Below are 27,489 nucleotides of genomic sequence, written 5' to 3'. Positions count from 1 at the left end.
CAATTAAGGTGCCACCAACCTCCTGTGCCTCACATACTCAAATCACTTTCTCAGTTCATCCACCTCTTCCCAACCCCCATACAATCACACACACCCAGGACACAGAGAACTGATGGGTTAAGCAGATGCTTCATTCTTGTGTATTTTTAATTTTCTTGTGTTATTATTTTTATTTTTCTTATTTTTTTTTACTCTATCATTGAGAAAGGGCTTGTAACTAAGCATTTCACAGTAACGTCTACACCTGTTTCAGCGCATTTGACAAATACATTTTTTATTTGCTATCTGCAGGAGGCAGGCTGCTGGGTTCTGGGGCTCAGAGCAGTGGTGGCGGCTCCTGCTTGACATGCTACCCAGCCCAGGACCACATCTACTGGGGCCGTGGTGAAACAACAGCTGGCTGGAGACCACAGACCAACCCCAGTAGTGTCACACCCTGATCTGTTTAACCTGTCTTTGTGCTGTCCTGACCCCCGAGCCTGTCTGCCGTCCTGTACCTGCCTGACCCTGACCTGACCACGAACCTCTGCCTGCCCTGACCCCCGAGCCTGTCTGCCGTCCTGTACCTGCCTGACCCTGACCTGACCACGAACCTCTGCCTGCCCTGACCCCCGAGCCTGTCTGCCGTCCTGTACCTGCCTGACCCTGACCTGACCACGAACCTCTGCCTGCCCTGACCCCCGAGCCTGTCTGCCGTCCTGTACCTGCCCTTTGCCTTCCCCGTGTTTATAATAAGTCATCTGAGAACTGTACTATCCACCTCCCGTGTCTGCATATGGGTCATATCCTGATACGTGATAAGTAGAGACAATGCAGACAGGACACAGACAGACAGACGAAGAGAGAGCGAGACAGACAGAGACAGACAGACAGCAGGGACCCACCTGGGGAAATCCCCTGTCACAGCTCAAGACTACTGCGGTTGGGAGCCAACAGCTAAAGAGACAGGCAAGGCTTTATGTGGCTAGTAGAGCTGTGGTTTGTGTGGAGTGAGTTGGGGTTTCAGTGAAGTGGATGGTATGTGAAAGTATGTGTGTGTTTACATAGGCCTCGGATTGTGAGCCACTGTTTTTGCCACAGTTAAAATATTCTGCACAGCTGGCTAAGTGAGCGCAGGTTGACGTTTATTGTCATGAATCTTGCCCTGGAGGCAGAACTGCACAATTTCTAAAAGATGGGCCAGCTGCAATGTCAAAATTGGCTATATCGTAAAAAATCATGACAACAAAAATATGCTTTTTGGTCTTAATTTAAGGTTAGGTTTAGGCATTAGGGTTAGCAGTGGGGTTAAGTTTAAAATTTGATTTTATGGCTGTGGCAACTGGTAACCACTCTGCAGAGCTGCCTATTGGGCAAGATTCATGACAATAAATGCCAACTTGCTAAGTGAGCATGAGTGTGTGCGTGCGTGTGTTGTGTGTAAGCACATTTTTACATTTACATTTTAGTCATTTAGCAGACGCTCTTATCCAGAGCGACTTACAGGAGCAATTAGGGTTAAGTGCCTTGCCCAAGGGCACATCGACAGATTTTTCACCTAGTCGGCTCAGGGATTAGTACCAGCGACCTTACGGTTACTGGCACAACGCTCTTAACCACTAAGCTACCTGCTCCTGTGTGTGTGTGTGTGTGGGTCCTCACCACAGTTGAGCTCCTCAGCGGTAAGTGTGGCCACAGATCGTCCCTGCAGCCGCCTGGGGTAGTCACAGGTGGCAGCAGCCTGGGCGTTGCCTGACTCAGCATACTGCTTCAACAGGTCAGCCAGCCACAGCAGCTCACAGTCACAGTGCAGAGTGTTAGAGTCCAGACGCCTGCACACACACACAGACACAGACACACAGAGAGAGAGAGAGAGAGAGAGAGAGAGAGAGAGAGAGAGAGAGAGAGAGAGAGAGAGAGAGAGAGAGAGAGAGAGAGAGAGAGAGAGAGAGAGAGAGAGAGAGAGAGAGAGAGAGAGAGAGAGAGAGAGAGAGAGAGCGAGAGAGAATTATTACTGACCATCTCATGCCTGTTTATAGTAGTGCTCCAAATATAGTGTTATAGTTGTTTTCTATGACCTGTTTGTCAGTTGCCAATCTCTGTGTATCCTGCACCTGCACAAAGCTGTGAGATTGTATACATTTTACTCTTCCTCAGTATAACTCAACCTCTCATAAATACAGTATCACTCTACTATATAGTAGACCACAATGTAATATCAAACACCAATACAGGACTTCTAAATGTACATCATACAATACAGATCACACTACTAGCAGTCCTGTGTTATTACAGTTGCATGGGTAAACAGTCTGACTGGTGTCAGTAGTGGGCTGAGTCTGTCTGGAGTCAGTAGTGGGCTGAGTCTGTCTGGAGTCAGTAGTGGGCTGAGTCTGTCTGGAGTCAGTAGTGGGCTGAGTCTGTCTGGAGTCAGTAGTGGGCTGAGTCTGTCTGGAGTCAGTAGTGGGCTGAGTCTGTCTGGAGTCAGTAGTGGGCTGAGTCTGTCTGGAGTCAGTAGTGGGCTGAGTCTGTCTGGAGTCAGTAGTGGGCTGAGTCTGTCTGGACGGTAGTGTAAATCCTCTCTGGCAGTCTACCAGTGTGGACTGAGACTGGCCAAACACGCACGCACGCACGCACGCACACACACACACACACAGCTAGGCCACATAGCTAGGCCCAGCTCAGTCCAAACACTGTGACTCTGCATGGCCTTTTTGGGAGAACTCCTCTCCTGCTGTGGGAAACAGTCTGTCTGCTGCAGAGTACAGACTGGCTGGCACTTCACTTTCTATTTATCCTTTATTCTACTAGTTGGTCTCTTCAGGTTTCAGAGATATTTGTACATTCCAGGAGACAGTAATATCCTCATTTAATCTGATCCCACTCTGAACATCCTCCAAATCTGAGTGCTGTAATAATCAGAGGGAAATATTGTTTTTGAATCCCGTTCCTCCCACGTTGCTAGTTGTCCTGTCTGTCTACTGTACCTCTCAACCACAGCATACTGGTTCTGGGTCCAACACATCCTGGAAGTATTTTTCAGAGTGAGATGTTGAAAGGGGGAAGAAAATAATAGGGGAAACTCTGATCCTAATGTAGTGCCTATCCACTGTACACAGACAGGCAGGGCTTGTCTCTCTCACAGCCAAACCAGGGATGTTCAAATCTTACCCTGGGAGGTCCGAAGTATTGCTGTTTTTCTGTTCTGCTTGATAATTAATTGCACCCACCTGGTGTCCGAGGTTTAAATCAGTCCATGATTAGAGGGGAAGAATAAAAAAAAACTATGGAATTGGCTTCATGGTCCAGGTTTGAATTTGAGGGGCCTAGACAGAGTGGTGTACTGTTGAAATACGGCTCGTATTCTCCCCCCTGACCCCTCTGTGTAATGGAAGTCAAATGTTGGTGGATACACATTCTGAGACAACACAACAGCTGCCCTGTCCATGCACGTTGTCAGTGAACTTACAGTCTCTTCATGGACTGGAGATGGGAGAAGGTCCCCAGCACGAGATGGGTGATTCTGTTGTTGTGCAAAAACCTGCAGGAGTGAAAGAGAGAGAGACAGACACAGATAATCAGATAATGTCATAGATAATTATAGACTTCATGCTGTGTGTAATGTGTACATCTGACACACTGTTGAGTAGGTTGACAGGGATTGACCTCTAAAGGGATTGAACTCTATGCATCATTCCCATAGCTACAGCATGCCACAGTGTCAACAAGCACATAGGGTTAGTGACTCATGAGGAATGTGTATATTTACTATGGATTACTTGAGCTTACTACTTTGACATTCATTCTAGACATTGCTTACAGCATCAGTCCCTTTGATGTAGGCCTGCAGGCTCATATTGGGAGCCATATGTTTTTTGGAAGACGGTCATTTGACCATTTTATATCATCATTCTTTTTATCTGGGTTATGAAATATGATCAGTTTACCATACATGACAAATTATCAAGGCTCCCCTCCATGACCCCTTTCTTCATAACCATACAACAATCTTACAAAAAGATTACATTCTGGATTCCTTCAGCGAAAACAGATGCCAGATAAATAAATAAAGCTATGTTTATGGAAGAAAAATTCCACAAACAATGCCAACAAACCTCCACGTTTGTTAGCAATCACCATAAATCAAACGAAACAACAAGATGTTTTCCTTCTTATTCTTCACATCTTCCAGACTGTCTTGTCCACGAAATTGCGAGACTGGACAATCCGTTTTCATGGAGATCTTCCCCTGCAAACGTTCCAGAATCTTTGCACCTGGGAATTCCTTCCCCTTTTCCATCCGTGTGCATGCAGCTTTTGGGGAGGGTTGGGAACGTGTGTGGCAGGATTCCAGGGGTAGCCAATAAACACAAAGAGAAGGAGCAATTCAGCTCTGGTGTGAGAAGGAGGAATTCAGCTCTAGTGTGAGAAGGATGAATTCAGCTCTAGTGTGAGAAGGATGAATTCAGCTCTGGTGTGAGAGCGTGAAAACAGAGGCCATCGGCCGGTCAGCCGTCCATCCATTCATATGGCAGAAGGTCCAGGTCCAGTGGGGTCGCAAGGGTCTGACACAGTTCACTGAGCATCAACACTCACTCTATTCATCCACTGAATCTACTGCTACTTTAATAAGAAAGTTGTTTTATTTAATTTGTCCTCTCATATTGTTCCTTTATTTCCCTGGTGAAATTCTCTCAGATCCCCCTTATGTTGTGTCAGGAGAGTTGATATCTCTCCAGACAAAAGGCACAGGAGTTATCAGTGGACCCTTTGGCCCTGTATTTTTTATTTAACCTTTATTTAACTTGGCAAGTCAGTTAAGAACAAATTCTTATTTACAATGACGGCCTACCAAAAGGCAAAAGGCCTCCTGCGGGGACGGGGGATAAAAAAAAAATATATATATATATATATAGGACCAAACACACATCACAACAAGAGAGACAACACAACACTACATAAAGAGAGACCTAAGACAACAACATAGCATGGCAGCAACACATGACAACACAGCAAGGTAGCAACCCAACATGAAAACATGGTAGCAACACAAATGACTATAGCTGACCTGTAGGATAACTCTAGCTGACCTGGGCTCTTAACTTCTGTCCTACCCAGCACATAGAGATCTGATGGGTCAGTGGAGAACACACACACAGAACTCTGAAGTCGTAACAGGTTGTGGGCCCTGAGTTTTTCCTGACCACGTCAGGAATCTGAGTTTGAAGGGTTGGGAGGAGCACCAGACAGACGGCAGAGTGAGGGCTCTGGGCAAATACAGCCAAACACATGCGCTGGGCACATGTATCCCTGTCCAGTCTGTACTCATAGCATTCCTGTTGCTATTTACCTTGTGACAGACAAACAGCTTTAGAAATGGCCCAATAGATCTCAAGAGACATGTTGAGGAGATTAGTTGTCCTGATGTAGGATGAAGGCATCTCAGAACATTGAAAGGTCATCCAACAGTTGTGCTGATTTGAAAAGCCCCACTAAAAGTCCAGCTTCATGCTAAACACATATGGCTCTGTCGGTTGGGGACAGTGTATTCTATTCACAGTACATTATGTAGTCTATTTCATGGGGTTTAAAGTATATTTCCCAGCATGTATATGTTATAGAGTCTGTTCTGCACTCAGTGCCCTCTGGAATAAGTCAGCTCAGGTAGAAGACTGACGATGACAAGCACGTACACAACAAATCATTATATCATTTGGAGAGTTATGTCCTATTGTTTGTTTAAGATGCATCACTCCATCATTTAGAAAAATGAGAACCTTAGAGTAAGAATGCCACTTCGTATAATAGAGTGAAAGGTGAAGATAGTGGACTTACAGGCGTTCAAGTTTTGGGAGGTGGGTGAAGGATTCTGGTTCTAAGGACTCGATGTTGTTGAAGTGCAGGTACCTGGAAGAGAACAGATCATGGACACAGCACAGTATCACCAGATAACTCAGAGCTAATGGGAATAAACAGCAAGGTTAGACAAATGAAATATGAATTCCAATTACTAACTGTACAGTAACTATTAGGTTCAGTGACATATTTGTTTATTAAACAGACAAAGCAACAGTCAAAGCAAGCAAACGTTGAGCCAAGCTGCACTAATCAGCAATAAAAGACATGATGACGATCTTGTGCAATAGTGGATATAGCACAACATCCACTTACTACACTATAGGTAGCCTAGCGCTTAAGAGCATTGGGCCAGTAACCGAAAGGTGTCACGGTTCAGACAGACGACCAGAGGACCACAATTGCGTCACACCAGAAAGTTTATTAAACTTAAGGGAAAAGGGAAGTAGGGAGTGAATGAAGGCTCCAGGGGTAACAGGGATCCCGTCCAATGCGCTGGGTCTGTGCCCCCCCCCAGTGGCAGCGATGCGTCCTATGAAGCCGGTGGTGGGTGGTCCAGAAGTCCTGGGGGGAGACACAGACACAACAGGGCGGAATGAAACCAGGCAGCAGTACAGTTCAAGGGAAATCCAAAATACGTAGTAGCAAGGCAGAAGGCTGGTCAGAGTTACCGGGATAGAAGAGTAGTCAGGAGTCGTAATGGCAGAAGCAGGTCTGGATCTCCTGAGGCAGAAGAGTATCCAAAAAACAGGCAGGTCCGGGGTCACAAAACCAGGGTGAGCCAGAAGCGCGAGCAAACAGGTTCCGGGTGTGAGCTTTGCAGACGATCTGACACCGGAGAGCTGAAAGACAGGGCCTTAAATACTGGGAGAGGTTAGTGGGTAATGCAGCGCAGCTGGCAAGAGTAATTAGAGCCGAGCAGAGCAGGGACAGGTGGAGCTAGTTAGGCTGAGTAGAGAGAGGGAGGTGAGCAGAGTGGAAGCAAATTAAGGTGGTAACCCGGTGGAGTGAGAGGGCTCATGACAGAACCCCCCCCCCAAGGGACGGCCCCAGAAGTCCCAAGAGCAACACCACGCCGGGCGGGAGGAGGGGGAGCCGGAGGAGGGCTAGAACTCCTCCGAACGGTCCCGAGTGAATGTCCTCATCCTCGGAGGAAGCCGGAGGGCCGTGGTCGGGGAGATGGGACAGGTCCCGAGACAGGATCAGGCACAGGACAGGAAGCCGAGCGGGCCGGACGGTTAGGGACCCCTCTGGGGCGGCCCCCTACGGATTGCAGGTTGATCAGGATGCCGTTGGTGGAAAGCGGTGATGAGAGTCCTATCCACAATCCGACTAGCTGGCACCCAGGTCCTTTCCTCAGGTCCATAGCCCTCCCAGTCAATGAGGTACTGGAGACCCCTACCCCTCCGTCTGGACCGAAGCAGGCGGCGGACGGTGTAAACCAGACCACCATCGACGAGCCGTGGAGGAGGAGGACCAGGCGCAGCAGGGACCAGCGGACTCTCATGGATGGGCTTAATCCTAGACACATGGAAAGTGGGGTGCACCCTCAGGGAATTAGGCAGTTGGAGCCGGACAGCAGTTGGGCTAATCACTCTTATGATAGGGAATGGGCCAATGAACCGAGGTGCCAGCTTCTGCGACTCCACCCTGAGTGGCAGGTTCTTCGATGACAACCACACCCTTTGACCAACATGGTAGGTGGGAGCAGGAATTCTCCGACGGTTGGCCCCGGTAGTGTAGCTGGCAACGGACCTGAGGAGTGTGGCTCGGGCTTGTGACCAGGTGCGGCGACATCGACGGGCAAAAGCAAGTGCAGATGGGCAAGTAACCTCCTCCTGGCTGGCAAATAGAGGAGGCTGGTATCCATAAACACATTGGAAAGGGGACATACCGATGGCAGAGCAGGTCAGAGAATTGTGTGCGTACTCCACCCATGTCAATTGCTGCGACCAGGAGTGGGGGTTGCGTGAAGTCATGCATCGCAGTGCCTTCTCGAGCTCCTGATTAGCCCGCTCTGACTGCCCATTGGATTGGGGATGGAATCCGGAAGTCAGACTGACTGTGGCTCCCAGCAGGTGACAGAACTCCTTCCAAAAAGCGGAGGAGAATTGTGGACCACGGTCAGAAACAACATCCCTTGGCAGTCCGTGGATCCGGAAGACGTGTTCCAGGACCACCTGGGCGGTCTCCTTGGCGGTTGGGAGCTTGGGGAGGGGAATGAAGTGTGCCATCTTGCTGAAACGGTCAACGATGGTGAGAATGACGGTCATGCCACTTGAAGGGGGCAGCCCCGTGACAAAGTCAAGGGCGATGTGAGACCAGGGACGTCTGGGCACAGGCAGGGGCTGCAGCAATCCGGCTGGGGGGCTGGCAGGACGACTTGTGTTGGTTGCAGATGGGGCAGGCTTGGACGAATTCCCGTACATCCTTCCTCAGAGAGGGCCACCAGAACCTCTGGGCGAGCAGGTTGTAAGTGCGGGTGGAGCCAGGGTGACAAGCTGGCGGGAGTCATGTCCCCACTGAATGACCTGGGACCTCAGGTCTTCGGGGACAAAAAGGCGGTCAGCTGGGCAAGTGCTGGGACCTGGCTGGTTACGGAGAGCCTCCAGCACCTGTTCCTCAACAGCCCAGGTCAGAGCTGCAACGATGCAGGGACTTGGCAGAATCGACACAGGGTCCTTGGAGGGGTGTCATCCTTCTGGAATTGACGGGAGAGGGCGTCTGGCTTGGTGTTGCGTGATCCAGGCCGGTATGACAGAGTGAAATTAAACCTGGTGAAGAACAGGGCCCAGCGGGACTGCCTGGAGTTCAACCGTTTGGCCGTGCGGATGTACTCCAAGTTCTTATGATCGGTCCAAACGAGAAATGGAATGGTGGACCCCTCCAGCCAGTGACGCCACTCCTCCAAGGCAAGTTTCACAGCCAGCAGCTCACGGTTCCCTATGTCGTAATTGCACTCAGAGGGGGACAACCGACGTGAGAAAAAGGCACAGGGATGGAGCTTCCTATCCTCCGCAGCCCACTGAGAAATCACAGCACCAACTCCCACATCCGAGGCGTCCACCTCCACAATGAATTGCCGGTCCACATCAGGCATCTGGAGGATGGGAGCGGAGGTGAACCTCACCTTGAGGGTACTGAAGGCTTTGTCGGCTGCTGGGGTCCAGGTGAAGGGTTGCTTGGTGCTGGTTAGAGCAGTGAGAGGGGCAGCAACGGTACTGTAGTTCCGGATAAACTTCCTATAGAAGTTAGCAAACCCCAGAAACTGTTGCAGCTTCTTTCTGTTCTCCGGAACTGGCCAAGAAGTGACTGCTGATACTTTGGCAGGATCCATTTGGATACTTCCTTCTGCCACTATGTACCCCAGGAAGGCCACTGTCTTGACGTGAAACTCACATTTCTCTGCCTTGGCGTAGAGGGAATTCTCCAGAAGACGATGAAGGACTTGCTGGACATGGCGGGTGTGTTCAGACAGGTTTCTGGAGTAAATTAAGATGTCATCCAGGTAAACGAAGACAAACTTGTTTAACATGTCCCGCAGTACATCATTCACTAGAGCCTGGAACACAGCAGGAGCATTGGTGAGGCCAAAAGGCATAACCAGATACTCGTAGTGGCCTGTTGGTGTATTGAATGCGGTTTTCCATTCATCTCCCTCCCGGATCCGCACTAGGTGGTAAGCGTTTCTGAGATCCAACTTGGTAAAAACAGTGGCTCCCTGGAGCAACTCAAAAGCAGAGGTGAGCAGAGGCAGAGGGTAACGGTTTTTCACTGTGATGTCGTTGAGTCCCCCTGTAGTCGATGCAGGGGCGAAGAGATCCGCCTTCTTCCCCACAAAGAAGAAGCCAGCACCAGCAGGAGATGAAGATGAACGGATTAATCCTGCGGACAGAGAGCCATTGATGTAGTCCTCCATGGACTTTCTTTCAGGAGCAGACAACGAATAAAGACGACCCCTTGGAGGAGCTGTTCCAGGGAGGAGGTCGATGGCACAGTCGTACGGTCGGTGAGGGGGGCAGAGATGTGGCTCTTGCTTTGTTAAACACCTCTCTGAGACCATGGTAGCATTCTGGGACATTGGAGAGGTCAGGAGCGGAGTTAGTAGGTACTGGCCGAGGGGGTAGTGCGGCAGCAAGCAGGCAGGTTCGGTGGCAGTCCTCTCCCCACTCCCTGATCACCCCGGTCACCCAGTCGAGCTGAGGGTTGTGCCGGCGGAGCCATGGGTAACCCAGGATGAGGGGTTGGCCTGGAGAGGGGAGCAGGTGAAACTGGATAGTTTCTTGATGGTTTCCGGACAGACCCATCGAGACCGGGGCCGTGACATGAGTGACCGATCCGAGTAAGTGTCCGTCCAGTGCCCGGGCAGGAATAGGAGGTGTCAAACGGAGGTTCTCCAGTCCCAGTTGGCGTGCCAGCTTGATGTCCATTATGTTGGCTTCGGCGCCAGAATCCACCAGAGCAGCCAGGGTGTGAGTTGAGTCAGAGAGGCGGAGGTGAACTTGCAGCAGGGGTTTGCGGTCGGAGGACTGGATGGTCATTGAACTCAACCGGACTCCCCCTACGCCCGGTGAGCTTCGGCCCTTTAAAGGGCAGGTTACCACACGATGTCCATCACCTCCACAATAGAGGCAGAGGTTTGAGGTGAAGCGGCGCTGGCGCTCTGCAGGAGTGAGGGAGGCTCGCCCAATCTCCATAGGCTCAGACTGATCAAGCTGACCTGGGTGAGTGGCAGTAGATGACAGGAGCCCAGTCGGATCTCTCCGAATGCCGGTAGTAGGTGGACCTTGGCGCCCCCTCTCACGACGACGGGTCTGTATCCTTCTGTCGATCCTGACAGTCAGTGCGATGGCTTCATCAAGAGTGGAAGGCAGTTCATGGGAGACCAACTCGTCCTTGATATAGTCAGCCAAACTATGGAAGAACGCGTCCACCAACGATGGTGTGTTCCAAGAACTTCGTCTAGCCAGGGTTCGGAAGTCGATGGAATGGTCTGCGACTGTACGTCTGCCTTGTCGAATACTGAACAGTTCACGAGACGCCTCTGCGGTGGGTGAATCCAGGTCAAACACCTTCAGCATCTCCTCAGCAAACAGGTCGAAGGTTGCACATGCGGGGGTTTGACGTTCGAACTCTGCTGTTCCCAGAGTCGAGCTCGGCCCGTCAGGTGAGTGATGGCATACCCAACTTTAGCCCCCTCCGTGGCGAAGGTCCTTGGCTGCAAGGAGAACTGAAGTCGGCAGCTAGTCAGGAATGGCCGGACCTGGGTTGAATCGCCGTTGAACCGCTCGGGGTTTCCAATCTTGGGTTCGGAGCAGCGGCTGCAATGACCGGGGCAGGTAACTCGGGGGCTGGGCTGGTGGGCAGACTGGCTGGGGTAAGGTTGGTGAGGAGTTGAATGATCATGGCGAGTTGTTGTTGCTGCTGCTGGAACTGCTGCTCATGCTCATCGGTTTCCATGTCGGGAAAGTGTGCGCTGAGTCCATAATGGTCAGATCGTACTGTCACGGTTCAGACAGACGACCAGAGGACCACAATTGCGTCACACCAGAAAGTTTATTAAACTTAAGGGAAAAGGGAAGTAGGGAGTGAATGAAGGCTCCAGGGGTAACAGGGATCCCGTCCAATGCGCTGGGTCTGTGCCCCCCCAGTGGCAGCGATGCGTCCTATGAAGCCGGTGGTGGGTGGTCCAGAAGTCCTGGGGGGAGACACAGACACAACAGGGCGGAATGAAACCAGGCAGCAGTACAGTTCAAGGGAAATCCAAAATACGTAGTAGCAAGGCAGAAGGCTGGTCAGAGTTACGGGATAGAAGAGTAGTCAGGAGTCGTAATGGCAGAAGCAGGTCTGGATCTCCTGAGGCAGAAGAGTATCCAAAAAACAGGCAGGTCCGGGGTCACAAAACCAGGGTGAGCCAGAAGCGCGAGCAAACAGGTTCCGGGTGTGAGCTTTGCAGACGATCTGACACCGGAGAGCTGAAAGACAGGGCCTTAAATACTGGGAGAGGTTAGTGGGTAATGCAGCGCAGCTGGCAGAGTAATTAGAGCCGAGCAGAGCAGGGACAGGTGGAGCTAGTTAGGCTGAGTAGAGAGAGGGAGGTGAGCAGAGTGGAAGCAAATTAAGGTGGTAACCCGGTGGAGTGAGAGGGCTCATGACAAAAGGTCAATGGTTCGAATTCTCGAATAGGCTAAGTGAAAAATCTGTAGTTGTGCCCTTGAGCAAGGCACTTGACCCTAATTGCTCCTGTAAGTCGCTCTGGATAAGAACGTCTGCTACATGCATTAAGACTTTAGCACAACACACAAGCTTTACTAATAGAGGCCTCAATTTGACACAGCCTAGGATCTTACTGAACTTGTCTTGTTGATATCCAACCTAAGATTTCCTGCATCTGTCTAAAAGAGATAGATTTAGGGTGTTGTCTGAAACAGGGAATTCTTCTCTCATCAGAGGGTAGTGGCGTTTAGGCTGGCCAGGGGATGTCCAAGGACAACAGAACACTGAACAGCCAAGAGGTATTACACAGACAACCATATTTCATCTCTGAGAGAGAGGGATAGAGAGGAAGAGAGAGAGAACTTGGCAACAAACCAGTGATTTAACTTGAAATGTAAACATGTCTAACCTGACAGTAAAAGCACAGTGTAATAGAATAATGTGTCATAAGGCATTTCATGCACCAAATTGAGACTTATTGTGACAAGGAACTATTGCTTATATATGTTGAAGAGGAGCAGAAACATGCTTTGTGTTCATTTCTACTCATGTTCTGTAGTCTCTTTGGCGTTAAATTAGTTATTGGCCACAGATAGCCATGTGTGAATTTAATATGGTCGACAACAAGTGAGCCAACATGCTTGTAAAAATTATCTAATTTATACAGCAGGGGAGCGGGGGACATTAAATCTGAGACTGGCGGTACTTTAAAGAAATGTTTATTCCCTCCCAACCTAACCTATGGGTTGAATAGCCTATTCGTAGAACAGGTCACCCACACATAAGACCCTTCATTACTGTATCAAAACTCAAACCAGCTGCAGGGCAAAGAGCCTGGAGTTTGATTTGGTTTCGCTTCATGAATAGCCATTTGTTCAGTGGGTATGCATGTGGTTATGGAGGGATAAACAGCCACAAGGCCTTTCCCCAGGATCAACCACCACGATCGGCTGTGAGGAGGAAGATGCATGTCGGCCATTTTTATTTTGGTGTAGTTTAGACACAAACGGCCTACATGGAGGACATCCTGTCATGACTTTGACAAATATTGTATCCAGTAATATCCACCCCTTTTTAGACTGATGTCAGTGTAACTCTATACTATTGACATATGAAGCCAACTTGTTGTGATATATAGCTTCCCAGAAGGATTAGGGTTAACCAACAATAATAGTCTCACTAAGCGCAGCCTTTGCCAACAGTTGTATCACAAACTAGTTTCTTATTGAAGGACTTGTTCAACTACTACTGGCTGAAATAAGGCCATTTCAGTTCAATGACATTGGTGGTCTATGTGTGACAATAACAGATGTGATCCTCTATACACGTTTATATACTACTCTGCATGGACAGTTTGCTTTTTTGTAAATTCTGTATGAGCCTTGGTATCCAACATACACTCCTAACGTTCACCGGACACACATCATAAAACCGTTACATCAATAAAAAGTACAAACATCTGAAATTGATTTGAACATATTCAAGTCATTGAGACAACATGCAATTTGGTAAAGGTGTTATAATGATAGCTTAAGGTCACATTTCTACAGATTTGAGCCACCCTTTCTCATGCTGATACTGAAAGTATGTCTCACAAGCACATGTAATAACAACATGGTGACCTCTATCACTCTGCTTGGGAAATGCATGGGGGCCCTCTATGAAATAACAGAACTAGCGCATAATACAACTAGATTGACAATCACAACTAAGGTCAAAGGTGAGACAAGAAGTCAGTGTACAGTAGTCCCCACAGAGGATGTAAGACACACAGTGAAGGGCAAGCTGTGCATGTGGCAAGCAGGAGCTGGATCTGTAGTCTAAGCACATGTAAAGCCAAGGCCTGCTTGTGTCTGCATCTGCTTAGCTACAGTACGGCTAGGGCAAGGAAGGGGCAGGGGCAGGGGCAGGGGCAGGGGCAGGGGCAGGGGCAGGGTTGGGGCAGGGCAGGGGCAGGGTTGGGGCAGTGGAAGGGCAGGGCAGGGTTGAGGCAGGGGCAGGGCAGGGACAGGGGCTGGGACAGGGGTAGGGCTGGGGCAGGTAGGGCAGGGTTGTGGCAGGGGCAGGGTTGGGGCAGGGCAGGGGCAGGGGCAGTGCAGGGCTGGGGCAGGGCTGGGGCTGGGGCAGGGCTGGCGATCTCATGCTTTAGCTTTACGCACTAGGACCGGGTGACACACATCCGTTGTCATGACAATGAGACATGCTACTCATGCAGGGGTTCATAAGGTCAGTGCGGCATACAAGGGTGAGTACATACACGGCATGCATAGTGGCTGTATGACAGTGTGGGCTGGAGGGGGGGGGTCGCAAGGTGGGGGTTTGGACAGACGGGCAGATCAGATATGAAGGTGCAGAAGGGGAGGAAGAGGAGGACGAGGAGGTGGTCACTTACAGTTGCTCTAGAGAGACAAGTCCCATAAATGCTTGTCTGTCAATTGATTGGATTTCATTCTTGTACAAATAGCTGAAAGGAGAAATAATCAGTAACATTAGTCAAACACACAGCAGATCAAATGAATTCTCTCTAGTACCTAACCCAATGACAGAATGTCTTAGTTCAATAGGTGAGTTACTGTATGACAGGAGAAATTATAAAACCAACTTCATGGGATCAATATTTTAAATAGTATTTTGACAGTTAGAAGGCCCATCCACTCAGTTTTCACAATACCTGAACAATAGCTACATTTATACAGTGAGGGAAAAAAGTATTTCATCCCCTGCTGATTTTGTACGTTTGCCCACTGACAAAGAAATGATCAGTCTATAATTTTAATGGTAGGTTTATTTGAACAGTGAGAGACAGAATAACAACAAAAAGATCCAGAAAAACGCATGTCAAAAATGTTATAAATTGATTTGCATTTTAATGAGGGAAATAAGTATTTGACCCCCTCTCAATCAGAAAGATTTCTGGCTCCCAGGTGTCTTTTATACAGGTAACGAGCTGAGATTAGGAGCACACTCTTAAAGGGAGTGCTCCTAATCTCAGTTTGTAACCTGTATAAAAGACACCTGTTAACAGAAGCAATCAATCAATCAGATTCCAAACTCTCCACCATGGCCAAGACCAAAGAGCTCTCCAAGGATGTCAGGGACAAGATTGTAGACCTACACAAGGCTGGAATGGGCTACAAGACCATCGCCAAGCAGCTTGGTGAGAAGGTGACAACAGCGATTATTCGCAAATGGAAGAAACACAAAATATAACTGTCAATCTCCCTCGGCCTGGGGCTCCATGCAAGAACTCACCTCGTGGAGTTGCAATGATCATGAGAACGGTGAGGAATCAGCCCAGAACTACACGGGAGGATCTTGTCAATGATCAAGGCAGCTGGGACCATAGTCACCAAGAAAACAATTGGTAACACACTACGCCATGAAGGACTGAAATCCTGCAGCGCTGCAAGGTTCCCCCTGCTCAAGAAAGCACATATACATGCCCGTCTGAAGTTTGCCAATGAACATCTGAATGATTCAGAGGAGAACTGGATGAAAGTGTTGTGGTCAGATGAGACCAAAATGGAGCTCTTTGGCATCAACTCAACTCGCCGTGTTTGGAGGAGGAATGCTACCTATGACCCCAAGAACACCATCCCCACCGTCAAACATGGAGGTGGAAACATTATGCTTTGGGGGTGTTTTTCTGCTAAGGGGACAGGACAACTTCACCGCATCAAAGGGACGATGGATGGGGCCATGTACCGTCAAATCTTGGGTGAGAACCTCCTTTCCTCAGCCATGGCATTGAAAATGGGTCGTGGATGGGTATTCCAGCATGACAATGACCCAAAACACACGGCCAAGGCAACAAAGGAGTGGCTCAAGAAGAAGCACATTATGGTCCTGGAGTGGCCTAGCCAGTCTCCAGACCATAATCCCATAGAAAATCTGTGGAGGGAGTTGAAGGTTCGAGTTGCCAAACGTCAGCCTCGAAACCTTAATGACTTGGAGAAGATCTGCAAAGAGGAGTGGGACAAAATCCCTCCTGAGATGTGTGCAAACCTGGTAGCCAACTCCAAGAAACGTCTGACCTCTGTGATTGCCAACAAGGGTTTTGCCATTAAGTACTAAGTCATGTTTTGCAGAGGGGTCAAATACTTATTTCCCTCATTAAAATGCAAATCAATTTATAACATTTTTTACATGCGTTTTCTGGATTTTTTTGTTGTTATTCTGTCTCTCACTGTTCAAATAAACATACCATTAAAATTATAGACTGATCATTTCTTTGTCAGTGGGCAAACGTACAAAATCAGCAGGGGATCAAATACTTTTTTCCCTCACTGTATGACTGCACGGCTGCAACATTACCTAGATGACAAACGTAAAGCAACTGATACACAACATGCAGAGCTGAGCAAAATGTGCACTGTAAGAGTAATGTTTGAAAAGCACTTCACAAATAAAGTTGTTACAAACAGACTCACATCTCAAATCACAAAGAAGGTTAATGTTGTCAATGTCAATGTATCAAAAACAAAATGCTCATCATAAGTTGCATAACATACATGTACAAAAAGACATCACAAACAGAAAAGTGTGTACTGAAACAATTCTGAACAGATAGAATATATAGTATGACAGAGGGTCGGTGGGTTCCTCAATGTTCCTTGATGAAAAGAACACAATGTCTCCACTATAATGTTCCAGAACATTTAAAGAAAAACATCCCGTCTGTGTTTTCCCTCCCTCTAACATGATGGAGAAATGTGACACTAGAATAGCAATGGCTTAGGGCAATCTTCCCTTTCATCCTACTCATCTCCAGTTACTTTACATTGATGGGTATTTGATGAGAGATGCACATGCTCTCAGCAAATATGAAGCAATGTGGGCCTATGGAAAAATAAACAGCTCCGATTTCTCCATCTTCCTCTATCAGGGCTCTCTCATCACTCAGAGAGCATACAGTACCTTGCAAAAGTATTCATCCCCTTGGCATTTTTCCTATTTTGTTGCATTACAACCTGTAATTTAAATGGATTTTTATTTGGATTTCATGTAATGGACATACACAAAATAGTCCAAATTGGTGAAGTGAAATGAACAAAAAAATAACTTGTTTCAGAAAATTCTAAAAAATAAATAACGGAAAAGTGGTGCGTGCATATGTATTCACCCCCTTTGCTATGAAGCCCCTAAATAAGATCTGGTGCAACCAATTACCTTCAGAAGTCACATAATTAGTTAGATTGCACACAGGTGGACTTTATTTAAGTGTCACATGATCTGACACATGATCTCAGTATATATACACCTGTTCTGAAAGGCCCCAGAGTCTGCAGCACCACTAAGCAAGGGGCACCACGAAGACCAAGGAGCTCTCCAAACAGGTCAGGACAAAGTTGTGGAGAAGTACAGATCAGGGTTGGGTTATAAAACAATATCAGAAACGTTGAACATCCCCTGGAGCACCATTAAATCCACCAAAACTCACGGACCAGGCAAGGAGGGCATTAATCAGAGAGGCAACAGAGAGACCAAAGACAACCCTGAAGGAGCTGCAAAAATAAGCAAACACGTTTGGTGTTTGCCAAAAGCCATGTGGGAGACTCCCCAAACATATGGAAGAAGGTACTCTGGTCAGATGAGACTAAAATTGAGCTTTTTGGCCATCAAGGAAAACGCTATGTCTGGCGCAAACCCAACACCTCTCATCACCCCGAGAACACCATCCCCACAATGAAGCATGGGGGTGGCAGCATCATGCTGTGGGGATGTTTTTCATCGGCAGGGACTGGGAAACTGGTCAGAATTGAAGGAATGATGGATGGCGCTAAATACAGGGAAATTCTTGAGGGAAACCTGTTTCAGTCTTCCAGAGATTTGAGACTAGGACGGAGGTTCACCTTCCAGCATACTGCTAAAGCAACACTTGAGTGGTTTAAGGGGAAACATTTAAATGTCTTGGAATGGCCTAGTCAAAGCCCAGACCTCAATCCAATTGAGAATCTGTGGTATGACTTAAAGATTGCTGTACACCAGCGGAACCCATCCAACTTGAAGGAGCTGGAGCACTTTTGCCTTGAAGAATGGGCAAAACACCCAGTGGCTAGATGTGCCAAGCTTATAGAGACATACCCCAAGAGACTTGCAGCTGTAATTGCTGCAAAAGGTGGCTCTACAAAGTATTGACTTTGGGGGGGTGAATAGTTATGCACGCTCAAGTTTTCAGTTTTTTTGTCTTATTTCATGTTTGTTTCACAATCAAAAATATTTTGCATCTTCAAAGTGGTAGGCATGTTGAGTAAATCAAATGATACAAACCCCCAAAAAATCCATTTTAGTTCCAGGTTGTAAGGCAACAAAATAGGAAAAATGCCAAGGGGGGAGAATAATTTCGCAAGCCACTGTATCTTCCTTACTAAACTTTACATATCAACAAGGATGATGAGGCAAATAGAAAATACATATTGTCAAAGAGTGTTCAACTGAGTAGGCCTACTGTTATTGGTGAAACTGAAAGCATCATGCAGCTCCACAGCCAAAGCACTGTGGACTTGTTGCTGTAACACTATGGAGTCTAGCTGAATGTTTAGCTCTTGGTTTACAGGGAGTGTGTGTGTGCACTCAACGAGCTGTATAAGGCCATAAGCAAACAAGAAAATGCTCATCCAGAAGTGGCGCTCCTAGTGGCCGGGGACTTTAATGCAGGCATCTGTTTTACCTCATTTCTACCAGCATGTCACATGTTCAACCAGAGGAAAAAAAAACTCTAGACCACCTTTACTCCACACACAGAGACGAATACAAAGCTCTCCCTCACCCTCCATTTGGCAAATCTGACCATAATTCTATCCTCCTGATTCCTGCTTACAAGCAAAAACTAAAGCAGGAAATGGTCAGATGATGTGGATGCTACGCTACAGGACTGTTTTGCTAGCACAGACTGGAATATGTTCCGGGATTCATCCAATGGCATTGAGGAGTATACCACCTCAGTCACCGGCTTCATCAATAAGTGTATTGACGACGTCGTCCCCACAGTGACCGTACGTACACATCCCAAACAGAAGCCATGGATTACAAGCAACACCCGCACCGAGCTAAAGGCTAGAGCTGCCGCTTTCAAGGAGCGGGACACTAATCCGGACGCTTATAAGAAATCCCGCTATACCATCAGACGAACCATCAAACAGGCAAAGCATCAATACAGGACTAAGATTGAATCCTACTACACCGGCTCTGACGCTCGTCGGATGTGGCAGGGCTTGCAAACTATTATGGACTACAAAGGGAATCCCAGCCACGAGCTGCCCAGTGACGTGAGCCAACAAACGAGCGAAATGGCTTTTATGCTCGCTTCGAGGCAAGCAACACTGAAGCATGCATGAGAGCACCAGCTGTTCCGGACGACTGTGTGATCACGCTCTCTGTAGCCGATGTGAGCAAGATTTATGCACTAACTGTAAGTCGCTCTGGATAAGAGCGTCTGCTAAATGATGTAAAATGTAAAAATGTAAAATGTAAGACCTTTAAACAGGTCAACATTCACAAGGCCGTGGGGCCAGACGGATTACCAGAGCATGCGCGGACCAACTGGCAAGTGTCTTCTCTGATATTTTCAACCTCTCCCTGACCGAGTCTGTAATACCTATATGTTTCAAGCAGACCACCATAGTCCCTGTGCCCAAGAAAGTGAAGGTTACCTGCCTAAATGACTACCGCCCCGTAGCACTCATGTCTGTAGCCATGAAGTGCTTTGAAAGGCTGGTCATGGCTCACATCAACACCACCATCCCGGAAACCCTAGACCTACTCCAATTCACATACTGCCCCAACAGATCCACAGATGACGCAATCTCAATCGCACTCCACACTGCCCTTTCCCACCTGGACAAAAGGAACACCTAAGTGAGAATGCTGGTCATTGAGTACAGCTCAGCGTTCAACACCATAGTGCCCACAAAGCTCATCACTAAGCTAAGGACTCTGGGACTAAACACCCCTCTCTGCAACTGGATCCTGCACTTCCTGATGGGCCGCCCCCAGGTGGTAAGGGTAGGCAACAACATGTCTGCCACGCTGATCTTCAGGGCTGCGTACTTAGTCCCCTCCTGTACTCCCCTGTTCACCCACGACTGCGTGGCCAAGCATGACTCCAACACCATTAAGTTTGCTGACGACACAACAGTGGTAGGCCTGATCACCGACAACGATGAGACAGCCTATAGCGAGGAGGTCAGAGACCTTGCAGTGTAGCGCCAGGACAACAACTTCTCCCTCAACGTGAGCAAGACAAAGGAGCTGATCATGGACTACAGGAAAAGGAGGGCCGAACACGCACCCATTCACATTGACGGAGCTGTAGTGGAGCGGGTCGAGAGTTTCAAGTTCCTTGGTGCCCACATCACCAACAAACTATCATGGTCGAAACACACCAAGACAGTCGTGAAGAGGGCACAACAACACCTTTTCCCCCTCAGGAGACTGAAAAGATTTGGCATGGGTCCCCAGATCCTCAAAAAGTTCTACAGCTGCACCATCGAGAGCATCCTGACCGGTTGCATCACCGCCTAATATTGCAACTTCTCGGCATCCGACCGTACATCACTGGGGCCAAGCTTCCTGCCATCCAGGACCTATATACTAGGCGGTGTCAGAGGAAGGCCCAAAAAATTGTCAAAGACTCCAGTCACCCAAGTCATAGACTGTTCTCTCTGCAACCGCATGGCAAGCAGTTTCGGAGCGCCAAGTCTGGGACCAAAAGGCTCCTGAACAGCTTTTACCCCCAAGCCATAAGACTGCTGCACAATTAATCAAATGGCCACTCGAACTATTTACATTGACTCCCCCCCCCAATTGCATCACCACTTGGTATGGCAGCTGCTTGACATCTGACCGCAAGGCACTACAGAGGGTAGTGCGTAACAGAGGAGGCTGGTGGAAGGAGCAATAGGAGGACGGGCTCATTGTAATGGCTGGAATGTAATAAATTGAATGGTATCAATCATATGTAAATCACGTTTGACTCCATTCCATTAATTACAATCCAGCCATTACAATAAGCCCTTCCTCCTATAGCTCCTCCCACCAGCCTCCTCTGGTGCATACGGCCTAGTACATCACTGGGGTTGAGCTCCCTGCCATCCAGGACCTCTATACCAGGCGGTGTCATAGTAAGGCCTTAAAAATTGTCAACGACTCAAGACACCCAAGTTATAGACTGTTCTCTCTGCTACCACACGGCAAGCGGTAGCAGAGTGCCAAGTCTGGGACCAAAAGGCTCCTGAACAGCTTCTACCTCCAAGCCACAATTGACCCCCTTTCCTTTGCACTGACTCTCTTGCACTGGCTCTATGCACACACACTGGACTCGACCCACACACACAGACACACAGACACACAAACACTACATACGCTCACACACTCACATGCATTCGGATGCCAAACACACACACACACACACACACACACACACACAGCCTTTCACACTCTTCACATTCGCTGCTGCTACTCTATTATATATCCTGACTGCCTAGTCACTTCACCCCTATGTACCTACATGTACATATTGCCTCAACTACCTCGTACCCCTGCACATTGACTCTTACTGCTACTCCTTGTATATAGCCACATTATTGTTATTTTATTGTGTTTCCTTTTTCTATTTTAGCTATTTTCTCTTACTTTTTAACTCTGCATTGTTGGGAAAGGGCTCGTAAGTAAGAATTTCACAATAAAGTCTACACCTGTTGTATTCGTCGCATGTGACGAATACAATTTGATTTGATTTGACTTGATTTGTGTGTGAGAGATTGTGCTGTGGCCTGGAAGTGTGGGGTCTGCGTGGGAAACCAGATGGATTCGGAAGCTGAGGGGTCGACTCTCAAGGGGAAGAGTACTGAGACCTTTTGCTTGAATAACCCCAAAGCCTCTATGGCCTCATCCTTTTACAGTTCAATGAGAACTCAACTGACCCACCATTTTGTAGAAAAAGAGAAGGAAAGGAAGCGTTGCTAAGGGACACAATAGTAGATGTTGGTAGACAGAAGGTGCTCTTTGGTCAAAGGGGTAAATTGGTTATCAAAAAGAAAGGAGGACCAAGGCACTCTTCGTACAATTAAATAAAATGCCTTTATTTGTATTGCATGTTCAATGGAAACAAAGTTTAAAAACTCCCGCCATTTTACTCTGACTGTACACCCGCACACGTGTTGTGAAACGGTACGAGAGAGATCTTACTCCTCACCGCCAAAACACAGAATACTGAGGAGAACCCAAGGCCTGTAACGTAATCTCTGTCCTTGACCATCTAATGATATACTTGTACATCAAGTTGCCTCACGCTACAGTAATAGGAAATAGGCTCCTGCTCCTATGAGCCGTTCCGGCTGGCACAAGCCAAGAGTACAATCCCCCAGGCTATGGGGGCAGGGTGAGAAGGGCCAGGGGGGGAAAAGTGACAATCCCCCAGGCTATGGGGGCAGGGTGAGAGGGGCCAGGGGGGGTAGAGGGACAATCCCCCAGGCTATGGGGGCAGGGTGAGAAGGGCCAGGGGGGGAAAAGTGACAATCCCCCAGGCTATGGGGGCAGGGTGAGAGGGGCCAGGGGGGGTAGAGGGACAATCCCCCAGGCTATGGGGGCAGGGTGAGAGGGGCCAGGGGGGGTAGAGGGACAATCCCCCAGGCTATGGGGGCAGGGTGAGAGGGGCCAGGGGGGGTAGAGGGTCAATCCCCCAGGATATGGGGGCAGGGGTAAAGGGCTGAATACAGGGGCTGGATCAGTGTGCTGGCCTCAGATGAACTCTGCTTTAAAGTGACAGGACCTTCTAATTAAAACTAGTCAAAAGACCACAGGAGTCACCCACGCTACAGCATGCAGAGAGGAGAGGGATGTGTGTGTGTGTGTGTGTGTATGTGTCTGACACATTCCCAGCCTTCCCCTCCTACTCTACAGTAGTTGACGAGCTAGCGTCAGAAACATTGTTTGTCTGATATGTTTGAGGTGACTAAGCAGAACTGTGACCATCATATTGTCTACAAAAAACAACTTTACAAAACAGATGGTAGTCTACAGTATTTTATCTACACAGGTTCGTGTCCAGGCTCTGTCGCAGTCGGCCACAATCGGGAGACCCATGGGGTGGCGCACAATTGGCCCAGCATTGTCCAGGTTAGGGGAGGGTTTGGCTGGCAGGGATGTTCTTGTCCCGTCGCGCACTAGCGACTCCTGTGGCGAGCCGGGCGCAGTGCACGCTGACACGGTCACCAAGTGTGCAGTGTTTCCTCCGACACATTGGTGCGGCTGGCTTCCGGGTTAAGCGGGCATTGTTGGGTTGTGTTTCGGAGGACGCACGGCTCTCGACCTTCGCCTCTCCCGAGTCCGTACGGGAGTTGCAGCGATGGGACAAGACTGTAACTACCAATTGGATACCACGAAATTTGGGAGAAAAATGGGGTAAAAAAAATTAAAAATATCTACACACACCAAAGTAGGCCTTGACTTCATTACTCTGTCTCAAGTTACTCTCATGAACTTATCCATCACATGATAATCAGGTATGACAAAAAAGTGATCTACAGAACAGCCAACCAAAATCGAATCAAAGTTTTGTACAGTCCAACCATTCCAACGCCTACAGTCAGCCTGCTGAGCTGAAGGTCTGAGTTATCTAACCCAGGGCCAAGTAGAGGAGGAGAGGAGAAGGTTCATTGAGTGGAATGCAGGGGGTATATGAGACTGAGTAGGTGGAGAGACTAGAGAACCAGATATTTGACATATTTACCGTATGTGAATGTAAACACAGACATAGCTGCCTGCCACCACAACTGACAGGCGCTGGGGTTATAATAGGCAGTGACTCACAAGCACAAGGACTAAACCATACTGCAGAAACCCAAGGCTACGTGCTGCCTGCCTGCTGCTCAAGCCTACCTCTGCTCTCCTCATTGCCTTCAGGTCACCACGCGCAGACAGATAAATTCAGAGGATTAGACAATGGGGATAATTTTTTTGTCTTACTTCATTTCCCGTACCACACTAACACACCTTTTCTGTTCTGACTAAGCAGTCTTGCAATGTCCAGTTTACAGCCACATAGTGTGTTTGTGTTTTGTTTCCAGACACAAGCCCGAGACAGGTTTTGCCATGCTTTATCATCAGCCGACATGGCGAAGAGTGAAACTTGAACTACAACTTTTTGCCTATTGGGCCTGTCAGCGCAAAATGGCCGCCACACTGTTTCAATGAAACCAATCCATCTGTGACTTGGCATCCAGAAGAGAATAACATTGACATAAAGGCATAACAACTCACAGATATTTGAGGTTTTCCAGGTCTTCAAAGGCTCCTCTGGGGATCCGTCTGATGTGGTTGTTGTTGAGGAGGCTGTAAAGTCAAGAGAATGGCCATTATTAAAGACCTCCCAGTGGACTATTAGACTTACAAAAAGTGAATCCGTGCAGACTAGTAGATACAACTTTAAAGTGGTCCATGTTGGTATACTGCTGTGTCATGATCTAATGCTAGGCCAATGCCAGTCTAAACACAGTTCAACTTTCAAAGTACATAATATATGTCAGATCCTTCATCCTGACCACTGTAGCTATTCTATGAAGCATCTGGTTCAATTCCTACACACTGTCACAATTTGTTTTGCATTTCTATGGCTGACAGATCTATGGGGCAGAATCTGGACAAGGATCAAGAATGGCTGTCATAGACTTTCTGCAACATAGCAAAATCTTGAGTTGGTGATCCCTTAACTCAATGCCATAGAAACGGGCATTAATGCAGAGAAATACATTTTGGAAAATAATATAATATGTATAAGCAGAACATTACTTGGGCAAAACATGCCTCCTCAGTCCTCACCTAGCTCTTTTGCCTAAAAACATTTGGCCTCAATTGGCTTCGGTTGAACATTTTGGAGATGGAAGCTGTCCCAGGGGTCTTTGCACCCTGCCTTGGAAATGTTTTAACTGAAACACTGATTAACTCTACATGCACTATTGTTTAATCGATGTTCATGGTGACAGCTACACTCTTAGAAAAGAAGGTGCTATCTAGAACCTTAAAGGGTTCTTCAGCTGTCCCCATAGGAGAACCATTTGAAGAAACCTTTTTGGTTCCAGGTAGAACCCTTTTGGTCCAGGTAGAACCTTTTTGGGTTCCATGTAGAACCCTTTCTAGAGAGTGTTCTACATGGAAGCCAAAATGGTTCTACCTGGAACCAAAAAGGGTTCTCCTATGGGGACAGCCGAAGAACCCTTTTGGAACCCTTTTTTCTAAGTGTAGGCACAGTCTGTCACAGGCCGAAGCAGAAAAAGACAGGCAGTAGGCCCCTAGCTGCAGCCTTTCCTTCACATAAGCGCATCAATCTGCTTCCAGGATCTCCAATAAGGCTACCACAGCAGGCAAGTACACTTGCACAATCTACTTTAAAAAGCACATCTGTGTCTGGCTCACAGGCAGACCTTCTCGCAACCACGTTGTCTCACATTGTCACTAGCACTGCACATTTGCCCTCTTCCACGCGGCTGACTGGATCTCAACTACAAGGCATCCCTTCAACCTCTGTGATCCCCAATCTAAGCAAGGTAACCGGGCAACCACGGTCTTCGATAATCCAAGGTTTAATTGCCAGCAACCCACAACTACCAGTGCCGGTCACTACACCGCTAAGCCCTGTCAAAACATCCCCTCTCACATCACCGGCCCAGGTTTCTCAGTCTCACAACTGTCTCTGTGTCAGCGGGGTCACCACACATGCTCAAATGATAAGTACTCCACAGTCTCCAATTGCCCCTAGATCCACTCAGCAGTCCACTCCAGTACGGCCGGCTGATAATACCAATCCTGTCACCAGCACCACCACCACCACTGTGCAACAGAAGATTGTCATCAACACCACTGCTCCACTTGCAGGCGGCTCTCAGATTCTGCTCAACAACACCCGTTTTGTTGTTCCTCCTCAAGGCCTTGGGCCTGGCCAGCATGTCCTCATAATCTCCAGCCCTGCAGTGCCTGTGGTAGCTCCTAGTCCCAGGGAGCGAGCCCAACCACTGGTGTCCCACGAGTGCCAACGTTACCTGGGCTAGCCACACCTGCACAAGGCCCCAGAATGGCCACACCACCAGGGACACACCAGCCTCAACAAGCAGCACTTAGATCACTAACCCTGGCAGCGCCGTCCGCTGCGAAAGTTGGACCCTCTCTCCCTGTCTCTCTCACTGTCCCTCGCCAGGTGATGAAGATTCGAGCTCCACTATCGGCCACCAGCACCACCACCAACGGTTCTCCACAAGTTTCACACCGGCTCCCTGCTCCGGCCACCATACTCACTGGCCTAGCTGATGTGGTGGCCGCTCCGCCTTTAACTCAACCGGAAGGGATGGGTGGCCTGTCACTCTCCTCCGTACAAGGAAGTCCCAGCGCAGCTCAAACAGCAGGAGTTCCACAGAGCCCAACAAAGCAGCTCCCTTTGAACACGGGACTTGGCATCAACTACGCACCACTCACAACACAGCAACTAACGTCATTCGTGCAACCTATGGGAGCGCTCTCCACCCGGACGCAGGTCCTGCCGACGATTGCTGTTCCGCCGATCGGGAGCACCTTCTCCAGGTTGCAGTCTCTACCTGTGGTGACCGTACCGCCCCTTGGGGGTGCCTCCGGTAGCAGAACGTCTCCTGTGGCAACTGTGCCTCCATCCAACAGCACTGTGAACATGACACCTGCTCAACCTATCAGGACGGTGATGTCGGCAGAGACTATCCGCATGCCCATTGTTTTATCCAATCCTCGGCAGCAGCAGATACTGGGCCTAGGCAAACGCCCTTTGCAGCCTTTACAGGTGCCTGCATCAGCAGTGCAAACAACCAGCCCCACCACCAATATACTAGTGAGTCCTGATTGTGCTGTTTTAAACACTGTTAGAGGCCCTACCGCCAACACAGGCCTGCCAGAGGTGGCTAACGAGCCTTTGGCTACGTTGATTGTAACTCCGAAATCCACTTGGAGAGTGCTGCCCCTGCCTCCTGTAAATACTGACAATCCCTCAATGCCTACCCAGGCTGACAGAAGTGGACCTATCGACTGAAAGACTGAGACTGAAATCTAGTACCATTGTCTGTGATGTGGCCCCGTGTAGCTCAGTTGGTAGAGCATGGCGCTTGCAACGCCAGGGTTGTGGGTTTGTTTCCCACGGGGGGCCAGTATGAAAAAATGTATGCACTCACTAACTGTAAGTCGCTCTGGATAAGAGCGTCTGCTAAATGACTAAAATGTAAATGTAAATAAGAGCCAGACATCTATTTCTGTCTGCCTGAGACACTAATATTGAACTGTCTCCCAGCAGGCTTCAGTTACCATGCTATTCTTCTGTCTGTGAGACAGAGGTTAAAGCCGTGAAGAGTTCTCCATGAAATATGGAACTCCATAGACTACATGGCTAGTAGGTGGTCTGCTACTGTAGGAAAATCTCATCTGAGC

General features: G+C 48.4%; 1 protein-coding gene across 1 annotated transcript in view; it reads right to left on the bottom strand.

Moving 5' to 3' along the window:
- Positions 1–27,489, bottom strand: part of LOC121539146 (peroxidasin-like) — an 87,334-nt gene that overhangs the window by 37,215 nt on the left and 22,630 nt on the right. The window contains exons 3-7 of the mRNA XM_041847426.1: positions 24,313–24,384; positions 14,444–14,515; positions 5,815–5,886; positions 3,449–3,520; positions 1,642–1,811 (exon numbers count right to left, since the gene is read on the bottom strand). Of these exons, the coding sequence (XP_041703360.1) occupies positions 1,642–1,811; positions 3,449–3,520; positions 5,815–5,886; positions 14,444–14,515; positions 24,313–24,384 (458 nt within the window). The remainder of the gene's footprint in view (positions 1–1,641; positions 1,812–3,448; positions 3,521–5,814; positions 5,887–14,443; positions 14,516–24,312; positions 24,385–27,489) is intronic.

The sequence above is a fragment of the Coregonus clupeaformis genome, chromosome 25 (genome assembly GCF_020615455.1).
Source record: "Coregonus clupeaformis isolate EN_2021a chromosome 25, ASM2061545v1, whole genome shotgun sequence".
Classification (NCBI taxonomy): Eukaryota; Metazoa; Chordata; class Actinopteri; order Salmoniformes; family Salmonidae; genus Coregonus; species Coregonus clupeaformis.
Note: the sequence above shows the minus strand (reverse complement) of the source record. Positions and strands in the feature narration are given on the sequence as shown.